Source organism: Berghia stephanieae, chromosome 3 (genome assembly GCF_034508935.2).
Source record: "Berghia stephanieae isolate SIO BIC M18660-M18661 chromosome 3, UCSD_Bste_1.3, whole genome shotgun sequence".
In the NCBI taxonomy this organism is placed as follows: domain Eukaryota; kingdom Metazoa; phylum Mollusca; class Gastropoda; order Nudibranchia; family Aeolidiidae; genus Berghia; species Berghia stephanieae.
Genome location: NC_088362.1, coordinates 8,402,768 through 8,430,494, shown reverse-complemented (window position 1 = coordinate 8,430,494; position 27,727 = coordinate 8,402,768). Strand labels below are relative to the sequence as shown.

Below are 27,727 nucleotides of genomic sequence, written 5' to 3'. Positions count from 1 at the left end.
CTTACTCTTACTTTCTGTTGGGTGCTGTAATTGTAATTCTAGAACTTTTTACTATCCCATTTTCTTCCTTTTTACTGGCGCTGATATAACCTTAATGTGTTGCAAGCGCCGTAAAACCCTTAAAAACAAAAACAACATAAACATGTGAGTGTGCTTGATTCTGGACGAGGCATTAAGATGATTTCAAACTAATTATATACGATAATATGCTCTTGGAATCTACATTTTTAGATAATATTTCTCTAAGATACTGGGTGGGGATCCTGACCTCCCATAGTGGGCAGGGAGGTACATTCTGTGTCTTCTATCCCCCCATACCCGTTTTCCAATTGTTTCCTGTCATTGTCTTGGAATGAGATTACTTGGTTTTGTCCTGATCCTTGCCGGAGTTCCTTGGCTGGGAAAGGACAAAAGCAAGTAATCTCATTCCAAGAAAGACAGAAAGCCTCTCAGAAACCAGACATAAGGGGATAGAAGGCAACAGGTTACCTCCTGCTCACCATGGGAGGTCGAAAGACTCCAGGACTCTTGGTGGGATCCTGTTTCTGACTGGGTGTGACTATGTGGTCTCAGATAGGTCAGTGAGATGTTCAGATGGCTTCTCACACTGTTACAATTAATATACAATCAGTCAGAGGGATGGTTTACAAAGAGGAACAGAAAGCCACTTGACAAGATCTCACCAGTAGCTCACACATATCACCTGCGATTTAAATTTTATCAATACAAGGAGCAGACCTCAAGTTATGTGTTCATCCATCTTTATTCTACACAAAACTACATAAACATTTTTCGAAACCTTACAAAAAAACAATCATTCAATTATTTGAGTCCCAAATATCTCATTTATAGCTCTTCTGAAGCACACTTGAATTTCGCATTCAAACATTTTAACATAACTTTTCAAGAGTTGTGCATCATCATTACTAATTATATATGCCATAATTATTTCAATCTGATGTGTCAGAAATACAAAATGAAAACTGAAATTTATAGCAAATGTGTCCTTTCATATACATGAAAAAAATCTTTTAAAAAACCCCCCAACCCCACAACCTTAAGAGGGGAAATAAAATCCTTTAAAATCGACAACATAAATACAAAATTAGAAAATGCCACTTTTCAAGCTAGAATTTGACATCACGTCACCAAGCTATATCGGCACATACAAAAAGATTTAAATCAACACAAGGAAACAACTAAACAAACACACACAAACAAGCTTACACAAATAATATCACAATACTAATCCGAACAATTAGTGCTGTACTTTTTTCCCCAGCACAAGGTGTTATTATCAAGAGTAAAGAAAAAAAAAAGTTATGTCAAATCAAATCTATCTTTTAATTTAATCTCATCAAAGCTTGAAATCCATTTTATAATAATAGGTTATAATTTCTATTGAAAAGTGAGTTTGAGATTGCACTCTTTCAAATAACAATGAAAACAAAAATAACATTAAAAAAACAGCAATACAAAGACCTCCAGAATGTAATATTCAAATATAATGACACTATATTGGTTCCTGAAGATGACAGTTGCAAAAGGAGATCGCAGACTTAAGGGTAACACAATTTCATGGTAAAGTTTGTTGTTTCGTGCCATTATTATTAATAAGCTCAAGTTACAAAAAGATTGACAAGTTAGACATTAAAATAAACAATTATTCTTTTTTTTTTCTCTTCTCACCAATTCATAAATCATAACCATTTCTAAAATATACAAACTGGTGAATCATATATTCTCAAAGAAAGTATAAATCTGAGATTTCAACCCCAACCTGATCCATTTAACTTGCAACCCAAAGATACACGAAACATTTTCTTATTAATCATCATAAGACCTTTTACTTAATATTTTTTTTCCCCATTGATATAGCCACTGAAATTAAATACTTCCCAAAATTAAATTACACCCTATTAAATTTATGCAAGTAGGGATAATCTTAATCTCCAAAACAGTGAGATGGTTTTAAAGATGATAAAGCTCACAACATTTTGCATTCAAATGTGACACCACTGTGACATTTCTTTTCATCCTAAAATTATGGACAACATGATATTCAGAGTATAAATAAATAAATATATAATATAAATATGCATATTTATTTCAAACAACAAAAGCGTCATAGCATACTGAATGCAAAATGAAGTGACAACTGAGAGTTGCTGGGTAATATTTTATAAGACTATCTAGAATGGACCCAAATTGAGTCGTCACATCCTCGAACGTTGTAATCTTGCGGTGGGTCTGCATAAATATTCTGGTACAGTTCATTTAAGGGGAGCTCAGGATCAGTTTTCGCCTGCTCTGCTGCTTCAGCTACTTCTTTCTTGACTTCATCCTCAATTTTCTTTTATAGATATAGGACAAATAAATAATGTCAGAATCTTTAATAACATTACAAACAAATCCTTTTGTGTTTAACAATTAAAACTGAATAATATTTTTAAAAATTGAAACGTTTCAACAGAACTACAACAATTATTACTAGATCCTACTACCACAACCACAACTACTACTACCACTATACTACTATTACTACTACTACTACTGCTACCACTATTAACAATAATTATAATACTACTACAACTAATAATATAGTAATAATAATAATAATAATAATAATAATAATAATAATGATGATGATGATGATGTTGTTAACCAATTAAGTGAGTGTAAAGAAAAAAGGAAGACAAAGATATAATATGTAAACAAATACACGAATTCAAAGATGAAAATTTATTGCAAATAATTACATACCTTTATTTCATCTTTAGTTACCAAATTTGCATTGACAATAACTTCCTTGAATTTTCCAATCGGGTCTCGTGTTTGCCGAATCTCCTGGACCTCTTCACGAGTACGATAGCTGAAAAATATTACATGATAAAATAATATAAAGTAATCGTGCGATAGCTGAAAAATATTACATGATAAAATAATATGAAGTAATCGTACGATAGCTGAAAAATATTACAGATAAAATAATATGAAGTAATCGTACGATAGCTGAAAAATATTACATGATAAAATAATATGAAGTAATCGTACGATAGCTGAAAAATATTAAAATGATTAGTACAAATAAATATGAAGTAATCGTACGATAGCTGAAAAATATTACAGATATGAAGTAATCGTACGATAGCTGAAAATCAAAATAGTATTACAGCTGAAAAAATAAATAATATATAAAGTAATCGTACGATAGCTGAAAAATATTACAGATAAAATAATATGAAGTAATCGTACGATAGCTGAAAAATATTACATGATAAAATAATATGAAGTAATCGTACGATAGCTGAAAAATATTACAGATAAAATAATATGAAGTAATCGTACGATAGCTGAAAAATATTACAGATAAAATAATATAAAGTAATCGTACGATAGCTGAAAAATATTACAGATAAAATAATATTAAGTAATCGTACGATAGCTTAAAAATATTAGAGATAAAATAATATAAAGTAATCAAGAGTTGAAATTTGGAATGAAGAAGGGCTATAAGAATGGTTACCTTAAAATCCTGTCTATGCTTGAATTTTGCTATTTTTTATCTCCATAGTTAAAGAAATAAGAATACAAATGACATCATTATTATATGTTACAGTGAATGACATAATCAGTCGGATGGTGAAAAGGTTTAAACTGAGATAATGCCAAGTTTAATCAGAAGGTCAAACTTTATCACAAATGAGTTCTCATAAATAATTAAATCCAATCCTTTTTGTACATCTTCGGGAAATATCAAAGCTTAAAATCACTTCTAAATATTTTTTACAGCAAGTCAAGTTGAAAAAGTATGAAATTTGAGAAAAGTTGCTGGATACCTTTCCCAAACACTTGACCGTAACTTCATGAAAAATCACGCGGTTTACTTTAAATAAAGATTAAAATTCTATGGGGAGCACATTCTTTCAGAAAATGCAAATAATGCAAATCCAAAATGTTCACCTTCCGACTGATTACGTCATGCACTGACACATATGTCTATTTCTGAGAATTATAAACGAATCGCACAAATGCGTTAATTACAGTAGGTTAAAAAAAAATATTTTGCTTTGAAGCTGAAATTTATTACTGCCAAAACTTGGGATGATTAATTTGAAAAAAAAAAACAAACAACCAAACAGATCATAAGCCAGAAAAGCTGTGTACCTAGTTCCTGGGTCACTCATACTGTGCCCATGATATCTGTAGGTCGCCATCTCCATTACAATTGGGCCATTGTTCAATACATAGTCCTTGCAAAATCGAGTGGCCTCTTTCACAGCAAGTACATCCATTCCATCCACCTAAAGAGGGTTTTAAATCATAATATCAAAATCAAATACTATAAAAAAAACAAACAAGTGAAAACGGGTATCAATATTTGCATTCTAAAGAATTAACAAATCAAAAAAGTTCAAATCTTAGAAACTTATATTTTGTGCAAGTTAGTGCAAAAATAAAGAACATATATGAGATGAAAGTGATGAAAGATATCTGTTAACAAAAATAATCAAAGTCTTTACAAATCAATTTTTAAATGCAAGCAATCGATTTAATAAATGGAATAATAATAATCATAATAATAATAATAATCTTTATTGTCCAATTAGGCAATTATTGTTAGGTTACAGCTCTTGTAATAGGCAAAAAAAGTAATTAAAATACGGTTTCAAAATATAACTGACCCACAAGCCTGGAATATAATCTCCACGGGTGTAGTAGGTAGTAGAAGCTGCTGCTCTCTCTGCTGATGTCCCCATGCCAAAGCCATTGTTTTCACACACAAAGATACAAGGCAGATCCCATAGCTTGGCCATATTATAGGCCTCAAATATCTGGCCTTGGTTTGCGGCCCCATCACCATAGAGAGATATGCAGATATTATCTTCGTCTTTGTATTTGTGAGCTAATGCTATACCTGCCCCAACTGGAACCTGGATCGAGACAATAGTAATAATGATAATAATAATAATAATAATAGTAATAATAATAATAATAATAATAATAATACTAATAACAACAACAACAACAACAACAACAACAACAACAACAACAACAACAACAACAACAACAACAACAACACACAAAATAATAATAATAATAATAATAATAATAATAATAATAATAAAAATAATAATAATAATAATAGTAATAATGAAAATAATAACGTTGTTGTGGTGATGCTATTGTCGGTAGTAGTGAAGGGGGTGGTGGTTTTAATGATTATAACAAACAATCCAGGCAGTGGATGCTGCAATGATGATGATGTGGTGGTGACGATGATTGTATTATTGTGATTTCCCTGGAAAAAAAAAACAACAACAAAAAATGTGAGCTTTTATATAGCACAATATCCACTAAACACGCTCAAAGCACTTTACAAAGTTTCCCTGGCCAATAGCAACACATACCATACAGAACAAGGCATGACACCTGTTATGCAATATTACAATTTCTTCAGACAGACACAATGCTGTTAATGGCCAGGTACTCTTTTCACACCTGAGCATGGTGAAAGAATGTGAGTAAAGAGCCTTTTCCAAGGACTCAACTATGCACCAAGCGAGGCTTGAACCCAGGACCTTCTGATCCGAGAACAAGTGTCATACCACAAGACCACATAAAGTGAAAATGATGGTGTGTTTGTTATGGAACTTATTCTGTCTTAAACCTACTAGAATTCAACATTGGAAAATAGCGATATTTGAGCGAGATTTTATTTCAATTTTTAAATAGCAGGAAATTCCCACCTATGAAATATTCAACTAACTCTTCTAGTAAGATTTCTTTGTTGGTCTTTATCATCTAAAATTCATTACGATGGTATCACATCACCTCAGCCACTCTGAGAATGTATGCATTCCTCCACATGATTAGTTATCTTTACTGATTGAAACAGAACCAATAAAAAATTCAGATAATAATTTTCCAAATCAGAGAGTAATGCTTAAAAAAACGACAATTCACATAAAAATAAGAATTGAGGAACATTTTTAAGCAAGAAATGTAATGCCAATGTAACCGAGTCTGTTGTGATGGTTTGAAACAATTTAACTATATCTGTAAATTAAAAAAACAATACCAATCCAATTATCTGAAACAACCAACCTGTGCCCCCACAATTCCATTTCCACCATAAAAGTTCTTGGCATACATGTGCATTGAGCCTCCTTTACCTCGGGCACAACCAGATTCACGACCTGAAATCATAAGAAATTTAGAAAAAATAATGAGACTTTGTGAAGGTAATATAGGTACCGATATCCATTGAACTCTCAAAATATTTGCAATTCTTCCATGATTAAGAAAAGAACCCTGAGTTTGAATACCTGTTTATACACCCTCACCATTTTCATTATTACCATAATTATGATTATAATTACTACTACTACTGCTACTACTACTACTAGTACTACAAGTAGTACTACTACTATTAATATAATTATTATTATTATCATTTCAAGGTTGCCAATTGGATTCAGTAGACTGATGTCACGCCCCCCGGCAACGATGGCCATCTTGGTTCTAAACAAAGAAAATCATTACTTTTTATTCTTCAAGCTGGCCAGAACTTTTCATATGTTTTGTGATCAGAATGTGTAAAAGTCAAAACATGATCAAATTTATGTTTTTTCCCCCTCTGGATACGCTTTTATGCTCGTTGGAGAAATATTTCATACGGGCGTCCGCCATTGCTCCGATAGTTTAGAGCCAGTGTTACTAAGTTACCATGCGTCATAAGGAAGGAAGTGACGTTACGACTATTGAAACCTATTCTGGAGGCAAAAATCTACTGAACTTTTACACAAACAAGACCGACCCCTTTCTGAGTGCTGAACTCCAGTAAAAAGACTTTTGTACTTCCTTTTTTTCCGTTTAGCAGGTGATTGGAAAATATACTGAGGGCTAATAATATAATATAATTCCGTAAATTTGCGGAAAATTGGTAACCTTGTTATTTGAATTATTAATACTTTTGTCATCATTATTATTATTATACTACTATTTTCATTATCATGGTTATTATTATTATTCGCAAAGACGTCGACCCAATAATACTGATTTATACCGTTGATTCATATTTTAGAGAAGGAACTTCATTGATGACGATATTCTGTTTGGTGCATTATTAAAATTTTTAATATCATCCTTGACAATTTTACATACTTTGCAGGCGAAGCCAGAAGTTTTATAACTGGGCTTTACAAACCATTATAACAAAACATTGGTATCAGAAGATATAATTTTGTGTTCCAATGCACAAGTTTTTGTTATTAGTTTATTATGTTTCTTAATCTTCAATATTTCTGCAAATTGGTTTAAAAACCATGATCTACTTTAATTTTAAACAAGTCCAGGGTAAATATGTTTGTTTGTTTGTTTTTAAGGGTTTTACGGCGCTTGCAACACATTAAGGTCATATCAGCGCCAGTAAAAAGGAAGAAAATGGGATAGTAAATGTTCTAGAATTACAATTAAAGAACCCAAGAAAAGGTAAGACAAAGGGGAATTGGTTCAAATATGAAAAAAGGTGTAGATTCCAAGAGCACACTATCAAAGTACTTAGTTTGAGATCACCTAAACGTCTCATCCAGACACAAGCACAAGGTCCCCACTAAGAGGAATACACTCAAATGTTTTACAAATCATATATAATATAAAGAAAACATAATACAGTGCATAAAAGAGAGATGATTTACAAGGAAAAAAATCTCATCTCCCAAAACTAACTATATATTTGACTGTTTCCCTCTCAGCTAGGGCTAGGACCAGGACAAAACCAAGTAATCTCATTCCAAGACAAAGACAGAAAGCAAGTTGGAAAACAGATAAAGGGGGATAGAAGACACAGTAAGTACCTCCCTGCCCACAATGGGAGGTCAGGAACACCACCCAGCCAGGGTAAATAATAAGGCCATAAGTCTAACAATGATAAACATATTTCCTTACCTGTAAGTTCTGACAGAACACCACGAAGTGACACACCCCTGATATATGTCCATCCATGAGCTCTGTAAGCTGTGATGACCGAATCATCTGGTGTAATAGCTGCCTCCATTCCAACACAAATTGCTTCCTGTTGAAGATAATGAATTAAATCAAAAATAGAAAACTAGACAACTAAAAAAAAATACCCAAAAAAAAAAAAAAAAATTGCGTTACATTACGTTACCCGAGTATTGCCAAATTTTAGCATTTAGTTTTTGGTTAGGCTATTTGTGTTGACAACCCCTCTTGGTCGTCCAATGAAAATTACTCACCATGATATATAAACCCATGGCAGGCCGCAAATCAGCACTTGCTATTCTTGATCGCACAATGCAGGGTTGATTGTGTGAGTAACGTTCGGGGCGAAAAATAGCAAGGCATAGTGCAGGTAACTGTATTATGTGAATCGGATGTTTGAATGAGTGACCTCCAAATCAAAGTATAGAAAAGGCTGATCTGTACTGTGTAAGTCCACAAATGGGTGACCAAAAAATAGTCATAGCATAGAGAAGGCCGATCTTTGCAATGTCAGTCTGATCAAAGTGACTATTAAAATCATAGAACAGAAAAGGTTGATCTGTTCCTATGTGTATGAATCCAAATAAAGTATACACAGAGAAGGCCAAAACTGTGTTCTAAAATATTCAATGCTGGCCGGTTGTATTGCCTGTTCAGTGACAAATAAAAAGAGACGTGTGTCGTAATATCACATCTCCATAAAACAGTGTGATAATATTTGGTGCCTTGAAACTTGTTCGGTCAGATCTCTATCCAGACACAAAAGAATAGTGATAAGTCTTGTGTGAAGTACGTTTGGGAAGCACGGTTGTTCTCTATATTTGCTGAGTCGTGATCAGTCAGGAGTGAAGAAGTACTACCCCTACTACACATCTCCTTCACTTGTTTAGTAATTTAAAGCTATACTTTCGTGGGAGCCTTTTGTCATTGACCTATACAGTATATAGTTTTCAATAGTGTATTTTGTTTTTGATTTTAAAGTTTTGGCAACAAGCTTAAAGTAAGTTTTTATAGAATCATCTTCTTTCTGTGCCATAACAAAATCATTGTGATCAAAGTTTTGTGGTTCTAGTGGAATAGTCATTGGTGACTGTTGCTTTTTGACCGTAGATCTAGTTTCTGCTGGGCAAACAATTTGTTGTGCAAGTTTTAATTCTTCAACATCTTCGGCATTGTCATTATTACCAATTATCAAATCGGTGACAAAATTCGACTTTGCCTATGTAATATGGTGACTCTATGTAAACATTTGCAATGTCAAGGCTATGCACTGAACTTTGTTTCCAGTTGTATCTTCATCTTTCATTAGTGAAGCCCTAATACATACGGTAGTACATCCTGAAACCCCAAGCTTGTCGCATTCTTCAAACAAAGAGCGAAAACCTACAATTGTAGAAGAGCTAAAGGATAACTAATTATTTTGAAACCTTGTTTTAAAAGGATATATAGAAATACATGATAACATCAACTTAAAAATGAGAATAAAAATTATAGGTCCTTGTTAAAAAATTAATTAAATACCTATATATAGTCTTACAATGGATGAACATTAAGCCTAAAAGAACACTGACCTGTCCAGAGTACAGATGACAAAATCCCCTGATCCATTTGGCTTTATAGAGGTTCCCAGCTGTCGTCTCCATGACTCGTATTGTCCTCATTTGACGGTAATACTTGAGAGCTTCCTCTCTTGTGAAAGTAACTGTCTCTTGTGGACCATTTTCTAGCTTGTGAAGCTTAAAAGGCTGTTGAATAAATCAAATAAAAGACGTTTATGGAACATATTTAGACAATTATAATTGCTTCCTGGTGGTAATTAAATCATAACATTCTAAATCAATATTTGACCTTTTAAAAAAGACATGGCAGTAACTAATAATTGCCATTTGAAAAGTGTGTAAAACTGAAGGGCGTTTCCAATTTCAACCTTGATATTTTTCTTCTTCTTGTACTTCACATATTAATAATAATAATAATAATAATAATAATAATAATAATAATAATAATAATAATAATAATAATAATAATAATAATAATAATAATAATAATAATAATAATATAATAATAATAATAATAATAATAATAATAATAATAATAATAATAATAATAATAATAATAATAATACTCGATTCATCCATAGGAATTTTTTTGTAATGAAAGGTCTGTAGAGCTGATTCAAGTTTAAAATGTATTTTAAAAATGTCAACCCTTTTCCTGTGCAAAGAAAATAATATTATTGATTGAAGTATTATAAGCAGCATTGTTCCTTATTCTGAAGAGCAAAAAGATAACATTACTATTAACAGTATATCATTATTATTATTATCATCATCATCATCATTATTATTAATACTATACAGACATGCAAAAGTTCTTTCATCCCTGAAATCAAAATTGAATATAGTCTATGAACACAATTCAAAGTTGATCGAACTAGGCACATAACACAGCAAACATGTTGTTTATCTAATGCAATAAAATGTGAGACTGGATGAGAAAACCTGGGAAGATGCGGCAAGCTTCGATTCGAGATATAAGCCAAAATAGAAGATAATGTGAATTTTTAGCATTTTTTTGGTTGTTGTTGCGAATAATGTTTCTTAAACCATTAAAGAATCCATTCATGATTGCGAAAAAGCTTGAAATTAAAAGCAAATGTATTTAATTTTTGATTTTGTAAAACATGTCAGTCGCTAAATTCTGATTTAAACAGCTAGAATTTGCAGCTAAACTTCGATCTGTTTCGGATCCTACTACCGCCGTATTTACAAACTCAACCCCATCATGTTACACATAATGTGAGGCTATGTGGTCTTGTGGTATGACATTCGCTTTCGGATCGGAAGGTCCTATGTTCGAGACTCTCTCGGCGCATAGTTGAGTCCTTGGACAAGGTTCTTTACTCAAAATCTCTCACCGTACTCGGGTGTAAAATGAGTACCTGGCCGTTAACAGCGTTGTCTTTGTCCGAAAGAATTGTAATATCGCCTAACAGGCGTCATGTCTCGTCCTACATATTAAGTGTTGCTGTTGGCCCTGGACCCCTTGTAAAGCTCTGAGCACATTTAGTGGATATAGCGCTATATAAAAGCTCATTTTATTTTTTATCAAATGAAAGGATTTTCTCACGGCTTTACATTCATAACAGGTGCGCATGTAAACAACACATGATAAGCGAGCGATCATGTTGGTATTATTGATGCTAGCGTCAGGGGAAGAGATGGTGATTGTTTTAGCTATGGCCTATGGTGCGATAGTGATGGTGGTGATGATGGCGAAGCTGTGGTGGTAGAAGTGATGTTGTTGTTGGTTGTGGCAATGACACACACTGATGGTATTTGTAGCAGTGGTGATGCCACCGTGGTGGTGGTAAGAATAAGAGATAATGATGTGGTGATGATTATGTATCAAATGAAGTTGTGATGGTGATATACATCTGCCAACCCATTAAATCAGTTGTATAAAAAATCTGGGAGAGCGGGCTTCAATTCCATAGATGACATTTTGCACCTGAAACAAGATTTTTCCATTATGTTATCTAATGATCCATGTCTCTCTCTCTCTTTTTTTTTTTTTTTTTTAGCATTCACTCCTATTCTTCATACAACAACAACTACTACTACTACTACTTCCTACTACATACTACTAATGCAATCACATTTGGCAAAATGATGGAAAATTCACACATATAATTTATAGACAAGCTAATTACTTCTAAAGCTGCCCACTTGGGTAAAAAAAAAACATACTCATACAAAAAAAAAAAAAATGATCATTATTAATGTTAAAACCAAAATATAGAAATTTTAGTTACCTGGCCCCCCGGAAATATGCAAAAAAATATCCCAAATTATGCGGGAGAAATTGCAAATTATGCGGGGGGAAAAAGGCAAATTATGCAAGGGAAATTACAAATTATGCAAAACAAGAAAAAAGTAATAAATAGCTGTCTAAATTTTTCCATTGCTTTATTTACATTTAACCAATTCAAAAATAAAGAACTACAACGCAAATTCAAAACTTATTTTTTTGTTGTAGCACAGACAAGCTAGATGTCGTAGAGACGTTGTGCTAAGACTCCTGCGCCTGTCTGACAATATCAGATTGTAAACAGAAAAACTGCGCTCAGCATCAGCGCTGTTGATCGTGGTGTATTTGTACCGCTTGGCACAAGCAGCCAAAGCGGGCACTTCATCAGAGATGGACTGCCAAAAATGTGGCACGTCAACAGAAGAGGTGATGGAGTTCTTCAACGCGAGGGGCCCAAGCTGCCGGGTGTACCTCTTGATCTCCTCCTCGGGTACAGTTTTCAGCTTTGTGAGGTTCTCAAGTTGATCCCAATGTGGAGACAGGAGCAGCTTAGCAGGGTAGATCTCAAGAAGACAAATCAAATCGTACACTTGGAACTTGGAATTGGAATAGCATCCCTTTAAAGTTAAATGGAAGTCACTGTCACGTATTAGGGAACATCGTCGGACTTTTTTGGTTTCATTTTTCTTCATACAATGGTCATAAATTCACGCTAAAAAACATATTTTGCATAATTATGCGGTAAAAGGTGAATTATGCGGCCGCATTGCGGTAAGTGGCAAATTATGCGGCCGCATCGGTCACGTTTTCCTGGGGGGCCAGAGTTACTATAAAGGGAAGTAATCCGTTTATGTTTAGGTTTATTAGCTATACAGTTTTTAATTGAAGGCTTCATTGTCAAAGGTGTTAGTTCAATTTAATTTCCAATTAAAATTTTTTATTTAACAAGAAGTAAAAGCTTAAATGTGGCCTGAGGCCATTTAAAGTAGAAAATAAGCTTACAAGAAATAATACAGAGCATGACAAAGAGATAATTTACAAGACAAAAACAAAACATCTCCCACAATGCATTTGACTGTTTCCCTGTCGGCCAAGGACTCGGGTAAGGGAAAGGACAAAATCAATTTATCTCATTCCACGAAAGCAATTGGAAAACAGATATAGGGGTATAGAAGACACAGTAAGTGCCTCCCTGCCCAGTAGGGGAGGTTGGGTACCCCACCCAGGGTCTGTCTTCAACACATTCAGTGTCACCAAAACGTCTTAAATGTTGAATTGTCGTTTAACTCACATGAAAGTGTCTTGCAAATGCAATAATCGTTAATCCCAATGAAAGCATCCGATAACTCAGTCACGCTCTCAATGTGTTAATTTCACTATTTTAAATTTCAATCAAATAAATTAAATAAAACAAAACATAAAATTTCTGTAATGTGCAAAACTCAGATGGAATGTTCTGGATTTTAAAAAACCAATACGTTAAGTGAGTTGTTTTGATTGTATGATGTGACATCTATCAACACGGGAAATGATTTGTCCAAAGATAATGAATTGTAGTACATATTATATTCTTAATTGAGTGTTTTTAAAATTAATTAGGGTAATTAGGGTGACAGAACTTTTTTTTAACCTGACTGTTAATATAGCTAATATGAACTCACTGAAAGCCATTGTACAATGCTTAGCCACTTTTTCGATTTGTGTGCGATAGAAACTGCACAGATCTAATATCAGAGTTTCTCAAGTCTTTACTTGAATAGAACACTGATTGATAATTTGGTATCTTCCATAATCTACAAAAAATTTCATTGTTCCTTGGTTGTAAAATGGTTTAGTATGTCATTGCATTATTTGAAATCTATTTTCAGTCATATATTTCCAGATATTCAAATTTAATTTACAAATTTAAATTGACAACGAAAACCAGATATTTAGAAATTAATTTACAAATTTATATCGATAATGAAAACCAGATATTTAGAAATTAATTTACAAATTTATATCGATAATGAAAACCAGATATTTAGAAATCAATTTACGAAGTTATATATATAAAATTAAAAAGAAAAAAAAATCCATTTCTCATAAAGATAAAATTACAAATTATCAAAGACGAATGACAAACAAATTATTAAACAAAAAAAACAAAAAAAAAATTCAAAGAAAAGAATTTTGAGTGAATCCTGAAAATCTGAAAGATGGAAAATTTGTAGAAATATTAACTAGTTTAAATTGAAAGTAATTAAAGCACTTTACATTGTTTTGCTTTCGAAATTTCAAAAGTCAGTAATCGATTCTCAGCATTTCTTTATATTATTATTTTTTAATGCAAAATTTCCAAACTTTTAAAACGTCAATGACTTTCAACAGACTTTATTCATAAAAGAAAATGGCATCTTTATTAGCATGTGAAGTACTGTCATTAATATATTTCTATATTTTCTTAACTTCACCTCAATCATAACAAGACTTGTCTACAAGTGTAAATTTTGAAGAAAGTCATAAAGTAAACACATTTAGTTTTGACCACAACATCTGAAAGAGTTGTTCTTGTAGATCTTTTGTTGTCGATATCTTTTATGGACACAACAATTTACTCCGAACTCAATCTGTAATATCATGTTTCTTTGTATTTTAATAAAAAAAATATTTTCCCTCTGTAAACATCAATCAAATATAATTCTTAGTAAATTCCTAACTGACATGCATTTGAATTTCTGTCACAAAAAACAAAAGGTAATATTTCACATTATTATGATCATATCAATATGTGAGTTTTGGTAAATCACAATTTGAAAACTATTATTGACAATAACGTGGTAATAGGGTGCACAGAACATAATACAAGATAACATTACACATACTAAATGTTTTTTTATTGTTTTTAAGGGTTTACGGAACTTGCAACACATTTAGGTCATATCAGCGCAAGTAAAAAGGAAGAAAATGGGATAGTAAAAAGTTCTAGAATTACAAATAAAGCACCCAAGAAAAAGTAAGACATAGGGAAACTGGAAACAAATAGGAATCAGATGTAGATTCTAAAAGCACACTATCAAAGTACTTAGTTTGAGACCACCTATTAGTCTCATCCGGACACAAGCACAAAATCCAACAAAGAGGAATACACTCAAATGCTTATATTATAAATTCAAAATCAAAATATAATAATACATAACAGAGAAACGATTTACAAGGAAACAAATATCATCTCCCAAAACAATAACTATGCATTTGACTGTTTCCCTCCCAGCTAGGACTCCGGCCAGGGCCAGGACAAAACCAAGTAATCTCAATCCAAGACAAAGACAGAAAGCATGTTGGAAAACAGATATAAGGGGATAGAAGACACAGTATGTACCCCCTGCCCACTATGGGAGGTGAGAAACCCCACCCAGACATACTAAATGTAATTTGACATCTATCTCTTAAATAAGTAAAAAATATAATACAATGGTCACAGCCTCATCGCCTGCTCCTTGGGTGACAAAATGAATGGGTTGCTAACCAGAGTGGCTACGTCCCTTACTTATAAATAAGATTTCCTTACGTTGTTAATAGTATACGAATCATTATTTCATCTTTTAAAAATTGTTTATGTTTATGTTTTTAATTTTTCTCCTAATTTCTAAAAAGATGGCAATAATTTGGTATAAGCTCATAGTCCATTCACCAAACCAAAAGACATTATCCTTCCCCTGGCCATTTGATTATAAATCGTTTGTAATACTGTAATCATGAAATGTCTGACTACCCCAGGCCATCAATGATTTTCTCTTATGTAATAATAGTAGCACAGCGCCCAACTTTTAGACCTCAAAAACAGAACATTAAAGCGTACACAACTACTTCGACCAAAAACGGTACCTTATCAATAATATTACTTTTTTCTTCCTTCGTTAAAAAAAAAACAAACTGGATTTTCTCTTTTCAAAGTTTGCATTATATGTCTTTGTAAATTAATTTTAAGCTTCTATTTATCTTATTATTGCTATTTATCTCTGAATTATATTTCAGGAAAGTGACAACATGGTAGAGGTTTGGTTAATAAAGATAAGGCTGTAGTAGAGGTAGGGTAGTGTGATGTGGTCATAGATGTTGGAGTGATGTTTTGTAATGGTGGAAGTGATTCTGTACTACATTTTCTCATGCTTCTTTGCTCATCTTCTGGAATAGCAAATCATAATGGTAACGATTCCACCATGACAAGCGGCTACTATGAAGGTAATACACTGGAATCGGAGAAACCGAGCACATAACTTTACCTGCAATGACAACCTATTTGATGGATGTAAGACAATTTCTCTAGGTGAACATTGGTGTGAAAGGGTCTCTTAAAATAGCAGTGTGTATGAATGTGTTTGTTAATTTATTACACTTCGTTATGTGACTTTACTTCAAACATTGAGATGCAAATCAATGAACCAAATTTTTATTCAGGTTTTCTCTATTACTATTTGCAAAGCAATTTCATCAAAATCATTTCCCCCTCTTAATTACTCCATGAAAAAAAGCTGGTTATTAGACAAAGAAGCTGAATACAATATAGCTGTATTTAATAGTTACATTTCTGATCCATGAGAATGGTGAGTTATTACGCAAAGTGGACAATTACAATGTGACGGTGACCACTGTAGCATAACCAGAAAGAGAAGTTTAAAAAATACAGTCTAAATCTTAACTAACCAAATCAAAAGAAATAAAGTAAAAATGACAATTTTTTCTTCAAAACTGTGTATTATACCGTTTTTAGAACATGCTGTCGAAAAAGAAACACAAAGCTCACTCGTTATTTTCTTCCCTTGGCCTAGTCAATCTTAAACTATTTGCACCACCCAGAACCCCAAAAGATTCGAATGCAGTCTTAGACTTAGACTGTCCATGGAAGAAGAAATTATTTAAGAATGAAATGACCAAAGAATTATCATCTCCTTCTGTTGGGATAAAGAAAATATTGCTTTGGCCTGATAGTGAAAATTTGCTCATAAAATGAATGACTAGTTGTTTATTTTTTAATCGTAAATACAGCTTCCAACATATAATGCTAGGAAAGATGTAAAATTATTGAGTATTAGTACCTGGTCATTAACAGCGTTATATCGGTTTTTAAACATGTCATTATCACCTTACAGACATTACGTCTCCTCCTACATATGAAAGAGTTGCAGTTGGCTTGTGATCCCTTGTAAAGCGCTTATAGAACAATTTTAGTGGCTATTGCGCTATATATTAAAAGCTCAATTTTATTTTCTTTTAAAAATATTCAAATTTAATTTTCATCCTTTATCAATTTCCCATACTCACCACAAGTTCATGGGATGCTTCTGTTGCTGTGGAATAGCTGCCTACTTTAATGGCCTTCTGCAAACACTGCCAACATGAAATAAAAATTTATTTTTTTACAATATCACAATAAATGTTCAGACAAATGACATAAAATTTTAATAATCATTTATGCTTTATCTTGCTTATCTTTGGGGGCGGAACTATTCTCATTAAAGTAAGTAATCTGACAGATAAGCTGATAGATTTCAAGATGTGGACGAATGATCAAGTCGGAGAGGTGGGGACGGGGAATTTTTCATGGATTGGATTGGGGTAACAAAAACAAAACAAAACACGATCTTGTCAAGTTTCAGGCTTGAAGGAAAAGTTGAAACATTCAAAATCTCAATTCTCAGTCACACAAAATGTTTCACTCATCCCTCCTTTTCTTTCCTTCTCAAAATAACACAATCAACTTCAAGCTATTTGACAGCACGCCATTTTGAACAGAAAATAGTGTTGTGTTCAGTGAGGGGAGAAAAACTAATATTCAGAGACGGGAGAGCTCTTCTACTACTGCAAATAGTGGTTCCATGGTGGCCCCACTATTGCAATACTACTGTGATTAAGCACTTCGTTGTTTTTAACAATGGAATGGGAACAGTCTGACCATCCCCCACCCTCCCTGCTCGTGCCAGGGCAAAAGGGCTCTTTTTCTCCATTACAATTAGGCTATAAATCTAGTATAATTATATGGAGTGGCTATTCACATCCTGGGTGAGAATAGAGGTAGTGGCACCTTCTCGCTATTCTCCCGTATACAGATTTCCAACATGATTCCCATATCTAAAGCCCATCCAGTCTAAATTCTAAATACATGACATGACATGCTCACCCTCCTTACGTCCAGTACCACTAATAGCAGTCACAAGAGAGATTATGATGATCAGGTGAGAATATTGAGCTGCTCTGCCAAGTGTTTTAGAATGTAAGGATGAAGTTTGTCAGGTCCAGGTGATTTACTCTCCTTTAGGTTTTGTAGTTTCTTCATTACTCTCTCTCCAGTAATCGGCCATTGTGAAGTATCTATACTAATTACTTCTTGTCGCAATATCTGGCAAGTTTTCCTGGTCCTCCACTGTAAAGACAAAGAAGAAATTTAGCACCTCTGCCTTGTCTTCATCTTCATATGTCCAGGTGCCATCTTCTTTCCTCATGTCACAGGTTCCCTGTCTTGTCTTATTTTACTTTTTACATAACCCCAGAATGCCTTAGGGTTTTCTTTCGTTTCCTCTGCTATCTTGTTCTCATACTTTTGGTGCGCTAGTCAGACTATTTTAGTGTAGTTGCGTTCCTCACCCTTTTGAATATGTCCCAATCCTCTTCCGTTTTGCTTCTAGAGTATCTTCTATTTGCTGCCTTCTTCTTCTGTAATGCCTCTCTCACTTCCTGTGTCATCCAAGGTTGTGTTCTCCCAATCCGGTTCCCTCTGCTTTTCGGGATGTTTCTCTCAAAGCATTGGTTGAGCTCTCTGGTAAAGCTATTCCAGTTGTTTCCTATGATTAGTATTTCCTCCAATTTGATAAGCCCCAGTTTCGCTCTCATTCTAGATCTGCCTTCCTATATCTGAGTGTCAGATTTTCGTACACAGTCTCTGATGTCACCCTCATCTTTAGGAGTAAGGTCGCGTGGTTGCTTTTTCCCAGTGGGTGACCCAGTCTCAGGTCGATAATGTCATTTTCTTCCTCCATCAATAATAAGTCCTATACATTGGGCTTGTTTTTTTCTCTGTCTTGTGGGTTCATTTATTATCTATTGTAGGTAGCAATCTTCAATGGTTTAGATTAATTTTTCCTCCAGGCTTCCCTCTTTTGCTCCGTCCATCCCTTTCCACTCCAGTTCCGGCATGTTGAAGTCTCCCATAATAATTATCTCTGAATGCTTTCTTTGTGACTCACTCCTTATCATCCCAATCATTCTCTCATTATTTTCTCCTGTACTATTTGGGCTCCTTTAAATCACTCCTACCAATATCTGACTCGGTCCAGTCACTCCAATCGAGCACTAAGCGCTGTCCCTGCCTAAAGTCGTGATCTGTGAGTTCCTCTTATGGGGTTTACCTTGAGGTTCTCCCTCACCAATAAGTATACTCCTCTGCCTGCAGTTTCAAAATCTCTGCTAGCTATTATATATATAGTATATCCCTCAATACGTAACTCTGCTATGGTTGGATGTGTTGATGCATTCTTTGGCTAAGCCTCTGTTATCGCTATCACTATCACGTCTAGGTCTAGGCGTATATAAGAACGGGTCCTGGGAGAGAAGCCTCGGGAGACCTTCCGAAAGCTCCTAGCGCTAGCATTTCTTTCAATTTGTATTTTCATCGTGGATCTTTTGTCTGGTGTTTATTCAATGTGTCATCATATAAAACTTGAAATTGAAAGTGAAGTGAAAGGTAGTGCAAAGAGGTCCTAGGGTTGTTTTTTATTCTCTTAAGACTTAAGGCAGGTTAGCTCGAGAGCGGAGGCTTTTTTTTTCTATTTGGGTTAGTTAAAGGTACTAGGTTTTATTTTGGGAGGCCTTCCGAAAGCTCCTACATCCCCAGTATTCTTTTTTTTTTTTTTTTTTTTTTTTTTTTTTTTTTTTGTTTATAATTGTTCTAAGTCTAAGGGCCCCTGCCCCTAGCCCTAACTACTGGGGGGGTTTGGGAGGGGGGCATTATTATTTTTCTTTTACAAGGAAGTTAATTCATAATCTTAATAAACATTAAAAACATTGGTGAAAATTGCGTTAATTCATTACTTAAAGTATGACTTACAAAATTTGCATTGGGACGAAAAGCCCTCAAAACAGAAAACATTTCTCGGTTTTCCTAATAACCAAGATTTAACCTTTTCTCGATCGAAAATTCGGCCTTGGCAAGCCTTACTGCAGAGAAGGTCAACCGGAAATTAGGTTCGACTATCGACGTTGATCTATAACAAATTTAAAGGGGGAAATAAAAAGGCTTTTTGAAACGATGGAAAGACATTTAAAGTAAGAAACTTTATTTGACTTATTGATCTGGAGCAGGGACGGCTGGTAATAATGGGCAGGATGGGCAAATACCAGCCTGTTTTTTCAAGTTATAAGCTGTATTACCAGGTCCGAAATAATCAAATTTAAATTAGATAATTTCAAAAGTTACTACTTAAACTTGATACTTCGTACTGAAATCAATTTGTGTGTATTTTTTATAGATTGCGAATCACCATGCACCCCGTAATGCATAAACCAGGATACGCTCCTGTTCTTTTTATCAGTATTGAATTAAATTTATTAACTTACTAATATTATATAAATTTAGTATTAATTTGTGTTGTTTTTATATATATTTGTTTATCCATTTAAATTATTTCTTTTTTTCTTTCTTTCTCGTTTTCTTTAGTACTTCTCAAAACTCATTTATTTAAATTGTTTTCTTATTTGTTTTTTGTTGTTTTTTTTTTGTTGTTGTTTTTTTTTGTTTTTTTTTAAACAAATTAATTTGTTAGTTCTTTTTTTTATTATTATTCTTAAAGTAATTACCGCTGTATTTTTATTGCAAGACTAAATAATTTTGCAAAACAATGTAATTTTCTATTGTATTCCCTCTAATAAAATAAAACACTTTTATTCAAAAGTCACGACTAAATAAATATATAAAATACAACCACCATTTTGGTTTTCTCAACAATTGAATTAGTATACGAGAAATACTCTTCTGAGTAAGGAGAGAGTTGAATTCTAACTAAGTTATAGAGGAAATAAATACGTTTAAAGGAAGGGTGGGCAGATTCCGTACTTGCCCGTCCTGAAGCTAATACATACATAAGATGGTTCGCGATGAAGAGGCGGGAAGCTAGGGGTTGGTTGGGGAAGGAGTAAAGATAACACGGCCGTTATTGTGATAGTATAACGAATGCATGAGGAGAGATTGGTAACATTCTTTTGTCTTAATTGTATTGTGTGAATTATTGGCGAAAGCCTAAGATTAAATAAACTTTGTAATATCGTATGGTGGTAACCATCATTGTCGACGACATCGTCGTTGTCATCATCATCATCATCATCATCATCATCATCATCATCATCATCATCATCATCATCATCATCATCATCATCATCATCGATCATCATTAACAACAACAACAACAACAACAACAACAATATTAAAAACAAGTACAACAATAGCAATAAAAACAATATCAACATCATCATACAATTTCCGTCATCGTCTCCACAACTATCATTCTAACCAACAGCACCACCAAAACCACTATCATAATTACATCCTCCCTCACCGCCTCGTCTTCCTCCTCCTCCTCCACCACCGCTACCACTAGTCCAACCACTACCACCACCGGCACAATCATTCTAACCACTAAGACAGCAGTAAAAATGATGCAATTTCAGCTCTGAATGAAACTCAAGTCATATCGCTGTTGTTGCTTCTCGATGAAAACTTTAAGGTTACTACATACTACTGAAAACCAGTAATGTAACAGAAATATTAATCTCGCCGTTGAGGGATTAAAGCATCTCTTTAATTTTTCGAGTGAACGAAATGGACTTCTATTGTCAAGGTGTTGTCGCATTATGTCTCGTCGCTTTATTTTTTAGTTGTATTCTCTTTCGTGATTAATTTTTGATTACGTTTGGAATAATTAAAATCTACTGGTATTGTCATTTCATTGTGAATGTGATTATTTGTGGTTGAAATATTTTTTTTTAAAGGTGAAAAAAAAATTATAATTAAAAAAAAAAAATGTATATATATATATATATATATATATATATATAATATATATATATATATATATATATATATATATATTATATATATATATATATAATCGGATCAATTTTGCCCCACCACTGTAAATTGGCTAGAACCGCCGCTGTCTCAATTTAACAATAGAGTAGTATAATTAGGTGCCCCAAACGTAAACAATAAATAACAAGTTGCTAGTGATTTTCGTTAGGGACCGGAAAAATTTACGCATAATATAGGTCTCCCAATTTTGTAGTTTGAGTTGTAGGCAATACACTTTCAGTATTGAAAATATGTTTACATAAAATCTAACAGTTGCAGAAATAATAATATAAGACTAAATTATTCTGAAAATCAGGCTCCGAATAATTCTCTTTTTGTTCACACCAGCGCAATAATTTGCTCTGGTCTAAAAATAGATAGACTGTAACTTATGATAAATTTTACCTTTTGTTCCATAAAATATCCATATCTAGACATTATTTGATTCATGATCAAGTATTTATGAATATGTGTTTCTTTTGCCACCTAACAGCCAAATTTTAAAGGTTATTTTTTTTTCTATAATCTACATTGGAACTTGAGCTCTCAAGACAGGAACATGTGGTTTGCCATGTGCTTCTCGACCTTTGTTTACGTTTGGGGCACCTAATTATACTGCTCTATAGCATTCTATTACAATGGGGGCTCGTAGATATATCTACATTAATTTCGATCAATAAATCATTTTGATTAATTAATTGCAAATATCATAAGGAAGAATCTATGGTGAGGCTGAGGACCAAAAGCGGACCACAGACTTCATAGCAGATATCGGACTGCAGCCATCGATGTCCATCAGAGGAACGAAGAAGAAGAAGAAGAAGAAAAGAAGAAGAAGAAGAAGAAGAAGAAGAAGAAGAAGAAGAAGAAAAAGAAGAAGAAGAAGAAGAAGAAGAAGAAGAAAAGAAGAAGAAGAAGAAGAAGAAGAAGAAGAAGAAGAAGAAGAAGAAGAAGAAGAAGAAGAAGAAGAAGAAGAAGAAGAAGAAGAAGAAGAAGAAGAAGAAGAAGAAGAAGAAGAAGAAGAAGAAGAAGAAGAAGAAGAAGAAAAAGAAGAAGAAGAAAAGAAGAAGAAGAAGAAGAAGAAGAAGAAGAAGAAGAAGAAGAAGAAGAAGAAGAAGAAGAAGAAGAAGAAGAAGAAGAAGAAGAAGAAGAAGAAGAAGAAGAAGAAGAAGAAGAAGAAGAAGAAGAAGAAGAAGAAGAAGAAGAAGAAGAAGAAGAAGAAGAAGAAGAAGAAGAAGAAGAAGAAGAAGAAGAAGAAAGAAAGAAGAAGAAGAAAGAAAAGAAGAAGAAGAAGAAGAAGAAGAAGAGAAGAAGAAGAAGAAGAAGAAGAAGAAGAAGAAGAAGAAGAAGAAGAAAAGAGAAAGAAGAAGAAGAAAGAAGAAGAAGAAGAAGAAGAAGAAGAAGAAGAAGAAAGAAGAAGAAGAAGAAGAAAAGAAAAGAAGAAGAAAAAGAAGAAGAAGAAAAGAAGAAGAAGAAGAAGAAGAAGAAGAAAGAAAGAAGAAGAAGAAGAAGAAAGAAGAAGAAGAAGAAGAAGAAGAAGAAGAAGAAGAAAGAAGAAGAAAGAAGAAGAAGAAGAAGAAGAAGAAGAAGAAGAAGAAGAAGAAGAAGAAGAAGAAGAAGAAGAAGAAGAAGAAGAAGAAGAAGAAGAAGAAGAAGAAGAAGAAGAAGAAGAAGAAGAGAAGAAGAGAAGAAGAAGAAGAAGAAGAAGAAAGAAGAGAGAAGAGAAGAAGAAGAAGAAGAAGAAGAAGAAGAAGAAGAAGAAGAAGAAGAAGAAGAAGAAGAAGAAGAGAGAAGAAGAAGAAGAGAAGAAGAAGAAGAAGAAGAAGAAGAAGAAGAAGAAGAAGAAGAAGAAGAAGAAGAAGAAGAAGAAGAAGAAGAAGAAGAGAAGAAGAAGAAGAAGAAGAAGAAGAAGAAGAAGAGAAGAAGAAGAAGAAGAAGAAGAAGAAGAAGAAGAAGAAGAAGAAGAAGAAGAAGAAGAAGAAGAAGAAGAAGAAGAAGAAGAAGAAAGAAGAAGAAGAAGAAGAAGAAGAAAGAAGAAGAAGAAGAAGAAGAAGAAGAAGAAGAAGAAAGAAGAAGAAGAAGAAGAAGAAGAAGAAGAAGAAGAAGAAGAAAGAAGAAGAAGAAGAAGAAGAAGAAGAAGAAGAAGAAGAAGAAGAAGAAGAAGAAGAGAAGAAGAAGAAGAAGAAGAAGAAGAAGAAGAAGAAGAAGAAGAAGAAGAAGAAAAGAAGAAGAAGAAGAAGAAGAAGAAGAAAGAAGAAGAAGAAAAGAAGAAGAAGAAGAAGAAGAAGAAAGAAGAAGAAGAAGAAGAAGAAGAAGAAGAAGAAAGAAGAAAAGAAGAAGAAGAAGAGAAGAAGAAGAAGAAGAAGAAGAAGAAGAAGAAGAAGAAGAAGAAGAAGAAGAAGAAGAAGAAGAAGAAGAAGAAGAAGAAGAAGAAGGAAGAAATCTTATTTATTATTAAAAAGTCTCTGTGGTTGCATTTCAAATTGGAACATGCCCATTTTTTCTATATTTTCACAAACCTATAATTTGTTTACTGACACTGATTTATAATTATAATTATGACAACCATGTTATTTTAATTATGCAAAATTAGGCAACGTAATTTAAAAAATAGTTTGCAAAACATATTGCTTTTCATTGCCACTATACTAACAATAATTGTTATGCTATTGTTTGCCATTAATTTTGGACCTTCAACCGAGAGAACACCCCCCCCCCCCCCCCCCCTTTCAGAGAACATACCGCCTTTCTTCAAATATTAAGCTAAACAAGCTTAATAAAAAAATACAGCCACTTTAGCTTCAAGTTAGGTCATCGTGTAAGTTGTTGTTTATACGTGTAACGGTATCTCTCTATTGACACGAGCACTCACAATTAAGCCTCAGGCAATCACTATTCTTTCTAAGTACGGTGTGTCATATATTGAAATTTGCTTAGCGAAAAAGCTTTTCAACAAAGTGTTGTTGTCTACTTCACTTTAATTCGTTATATGTGCTTCAGAAGTTCTTCACTCATATGTAAACCTTACTGGCAAAGTTTTCTTTGTTTGATTTCTGCTCTACTCTTTCTGGTCCACTCCGATCGATTGCAACATTCCCATTCACCTTCTGCAAGTTCAATCTGTAATTTGTCATGGCCACCGGCGTTACAGTTAGACGTGAGTTTATCCAGTTAGGGCAATAAATAAGTGGGCCTATCAGATGGACAGTTATCTACCTATGTCACGGAAAACACAAAAAGGGAGATTATCAGATTTGAGGAGGAAGAGAAGCGAGCTAGACTAGAGGAGGAGGAAACAAGGAGACACGAGCAGTTAATGAAAGACAAAGATCTGGAACTGGAGAGAAAGAGAGAGAGAGAGAGAGAGAGAGAGAGAGAGAGAGAGAGAGAGAGAGAGAGAGAGAGAGAGAGAGAGAGAGAGAGAGCGTGCTCAGACGGAAATGCAGCGCACACGCCAAAAGGGAATAGAAGTTTCTTTAACAAGGGAAGTTGCATAAAACCGGCTCTATACCCAAAGCCTCATTTAATCTAGTCAGAGTAATGGAAGCATAGAAACAGTAATGGCATTCCCGGTGGAAACTTTCAACCCGCAGATTGAAGAAATTGATCAGTGGTTAACGCGCTTCCAGGAATTAACAATTGTATATGCCTTGTAAAGCGCTTTGAGCACATTTAGTGGATATTGCGCTATATAAAGCTCAATTTATATTTATATATGATCTTCCAGAGGGCAGATGGGCCCTTAAATTACGTCAGCATCTCAAGGCAAGGCCTATGATGTCTATACCCGTTTGGCACAGGACAACAAAAATAACTTTCAAGAGGTCAAGGCATCTTACTGAGACACTATGATTTAAGCGCGGAATCGTATCGCAGACGATTTAGGACGCTGAACGAAACGTATCACCAGTTGGCAGATCATCTTCAACTCAGCCTCCAACAATGGTTAAAACTATCTGGCAACCCAGAAACTTGTGAGGGATTAAATCGGCTTGGCATGGTGGAACAATTAAGAGAAGCAATGCCCCTGGATGTCGGTAGTTTTGTTGATGAGCAAGGTGCTCATAAACTGGACTACATTGTAAAATGTGCTGACCGCTATGCGACAGCTCAAAAAAATCACCCACAGAAAGGAGACAATATCAGATTTAAAATCCTTCCACCTCGCATGAGGAAAGAACTAAACTTCCGCCACCCTACGAAAAGAAGAACTATAACAACCAGTATGAAAGAAATAACACACAGCAACACAAACAACACTTATATTGCAATAACTGTAATATGAAGGGACATTCAACAGAGGAATGCCGTCACGACAATAAGCGCATCTGTAATCAGAAAGGGAAAGCCGTCAACGCAAATGTAGGTCGCACCGTTGGGACCACTCACTACAAAAGAATCTTCGGATACCCCTCCCCCCCCCCCTCCCCCAAGTCATTGACACAGTCAAAGTAAATGGACAGAATGTGACCGTTCTCTACGACACAGGACTTCAATGCAGTCGTAGCCCGTGACCTGGTTCTGCCGGACCAGTTCACAGACGAGACTATCGAGATTCAGTGCGCCACTATGCCACGGAAAACGGAGAAAGGGAGATTATCAGATTAGAGGAGGAAGAGAAGCGTGCTAGACTAGAGGAGGAGGAGGGGAAAAAGATAGCCAATATCGAGATATCATCGCCCTACATAGTAGGAACTATACCTGCAGGAGTGCTAGATGCACCTACTCACCCTCTCATCTTTGGATGCAAATACGTATTTCTCGGAACGCTCAAACATCCATTTCACGCCTGTCACACGAGGACACGAACACAGCATCAACGGAATATGCCGCCGTTAAGACCAAATCCTGGACCCAAGGAAATGAGAAAGGCACAAACTCTCACGCGCTGATTCGCCAAAGTGACGGAAGCTAGTGAGAAAAATAAAATGGGAGAACTCATAATACAACAAGAGTTGTTATACAGAGTTTCTAGCAAAAAAAAAAAAAAAAAAAAAAAAAAAAAAAAACGCCATCAGATCGTCGTTCCAGCTATGCATCGCCGACACATTCTAGACATGGGACATACCATACCTTTCAAAGAACATGTGGGAATCGCTGCCACAACGGACTGGCCTGGTGTTACGGATGACATCAAGCGCCATATACAGTCATGTCAAGAATGCCAATGGAAACCAGATTAAACAAACACAGGGATTGACTAAACTCCGGTCATATTTCTATATAAACAAAGACTCATCTAATTCGGTCTCTCTCTCATTCAATCGCTCTATCACCAACATGCTATTATTCTCGTGACCAACTTGAAATTCTATTTAGCGGGAAAGATTCTGTGAACAAGGATATAAAATAAATATATCAATCGTATAGCTGTGGATTTAAATTGTGTTATGACTAATTAATGCCGTTTAAAACTAGTATGTGTAGTGATTAATAATTAATATAGTGTATTACTCCTGGGCCGTAAGTAGACACAACCTATAAAATAACAGAAATCGATAACTCATGTTCTTAACAGAAATTGGTAACTCATGTTATTATAACAAATATTTAATTCATTATCTTTATCTATATATTTATGTATATATTATTGTACATGTATTTTTAACCTTCAAATCAATTAACTACATTAAATGAATTACATTAACAAAATGTGCTTTCGCTAATGCGCGATAGTATTATTATGTAATTATATGTATTGATTCTTATCTTTCCCCATCCCACGTACCTACTTGTATCCCGTAAATTAAATTAAGGATAATGGCTAACAAAATTTAGATCAAAGGTGATGTCAAGGATTTGTTAATTGGA

The 27,727-nt window shown here is 34.1% G+C and overlaps 1 protein-coding gene across 1 annotated transcript; it reads right to left on the bottom strand.

Moving 5' to 3' along the window:
* Positions 1-744: 744 nt before the first annotated feature.
* LOC144967103 (pyruvate dehydrogenase E1 component subunit alpha, mitochondrial-like) lies at positions 745-20,046 on the bottom strand. The gene is made up of 9 exons (XM_078903939.1): positions 19,901-20,046; positions 17,122-17,187; positions 9,579-9,752; positions 7,951-8,077; positions 6,109-6,200; positions 4,686-4,934; positions 4,168-4,304; positions 2,764-2,872; positions 745-2,353 (listed from the first exon to the last, which is right to left on the bottom strand). Exons 1-9 carry the CDS (start codon positions 19,940-19,942, stop codon positions 2,189-2,191), a joined length of 1,161 nt encoding a protein of 386 aa, XP_078760065.1. The 5' UTR covers positions 19,943-20,046; the 3' UTR covers positions 745-2,188.
* Between the last annotated feature and the right edge of the window lie 7,681 nt (positions 20,047-27,727).

Coding starts and splice junctions, on each gene's coding strand:
- LOC144967103 (XM_078903939.1), bottom strand. CDS start 19,942: ATGTTTTCTGTTTTGAGGGCTTTTCGTCCCAATGCAAATTTT. Junction 8,078..9,578: donor GTCATCTGTACTCTGGACAG/GTCAGTGTTCTT, acceptor TATCTTCAACAG/GAAGCAATTTGTGTTGGAAT. Junction 4,305..4,685: donor ATTATATTCCAGGCTTGTGG/GTCAGTTATATT, acceptor AACCCTCTTTAG/GTGGATGGAATGGATGTACT.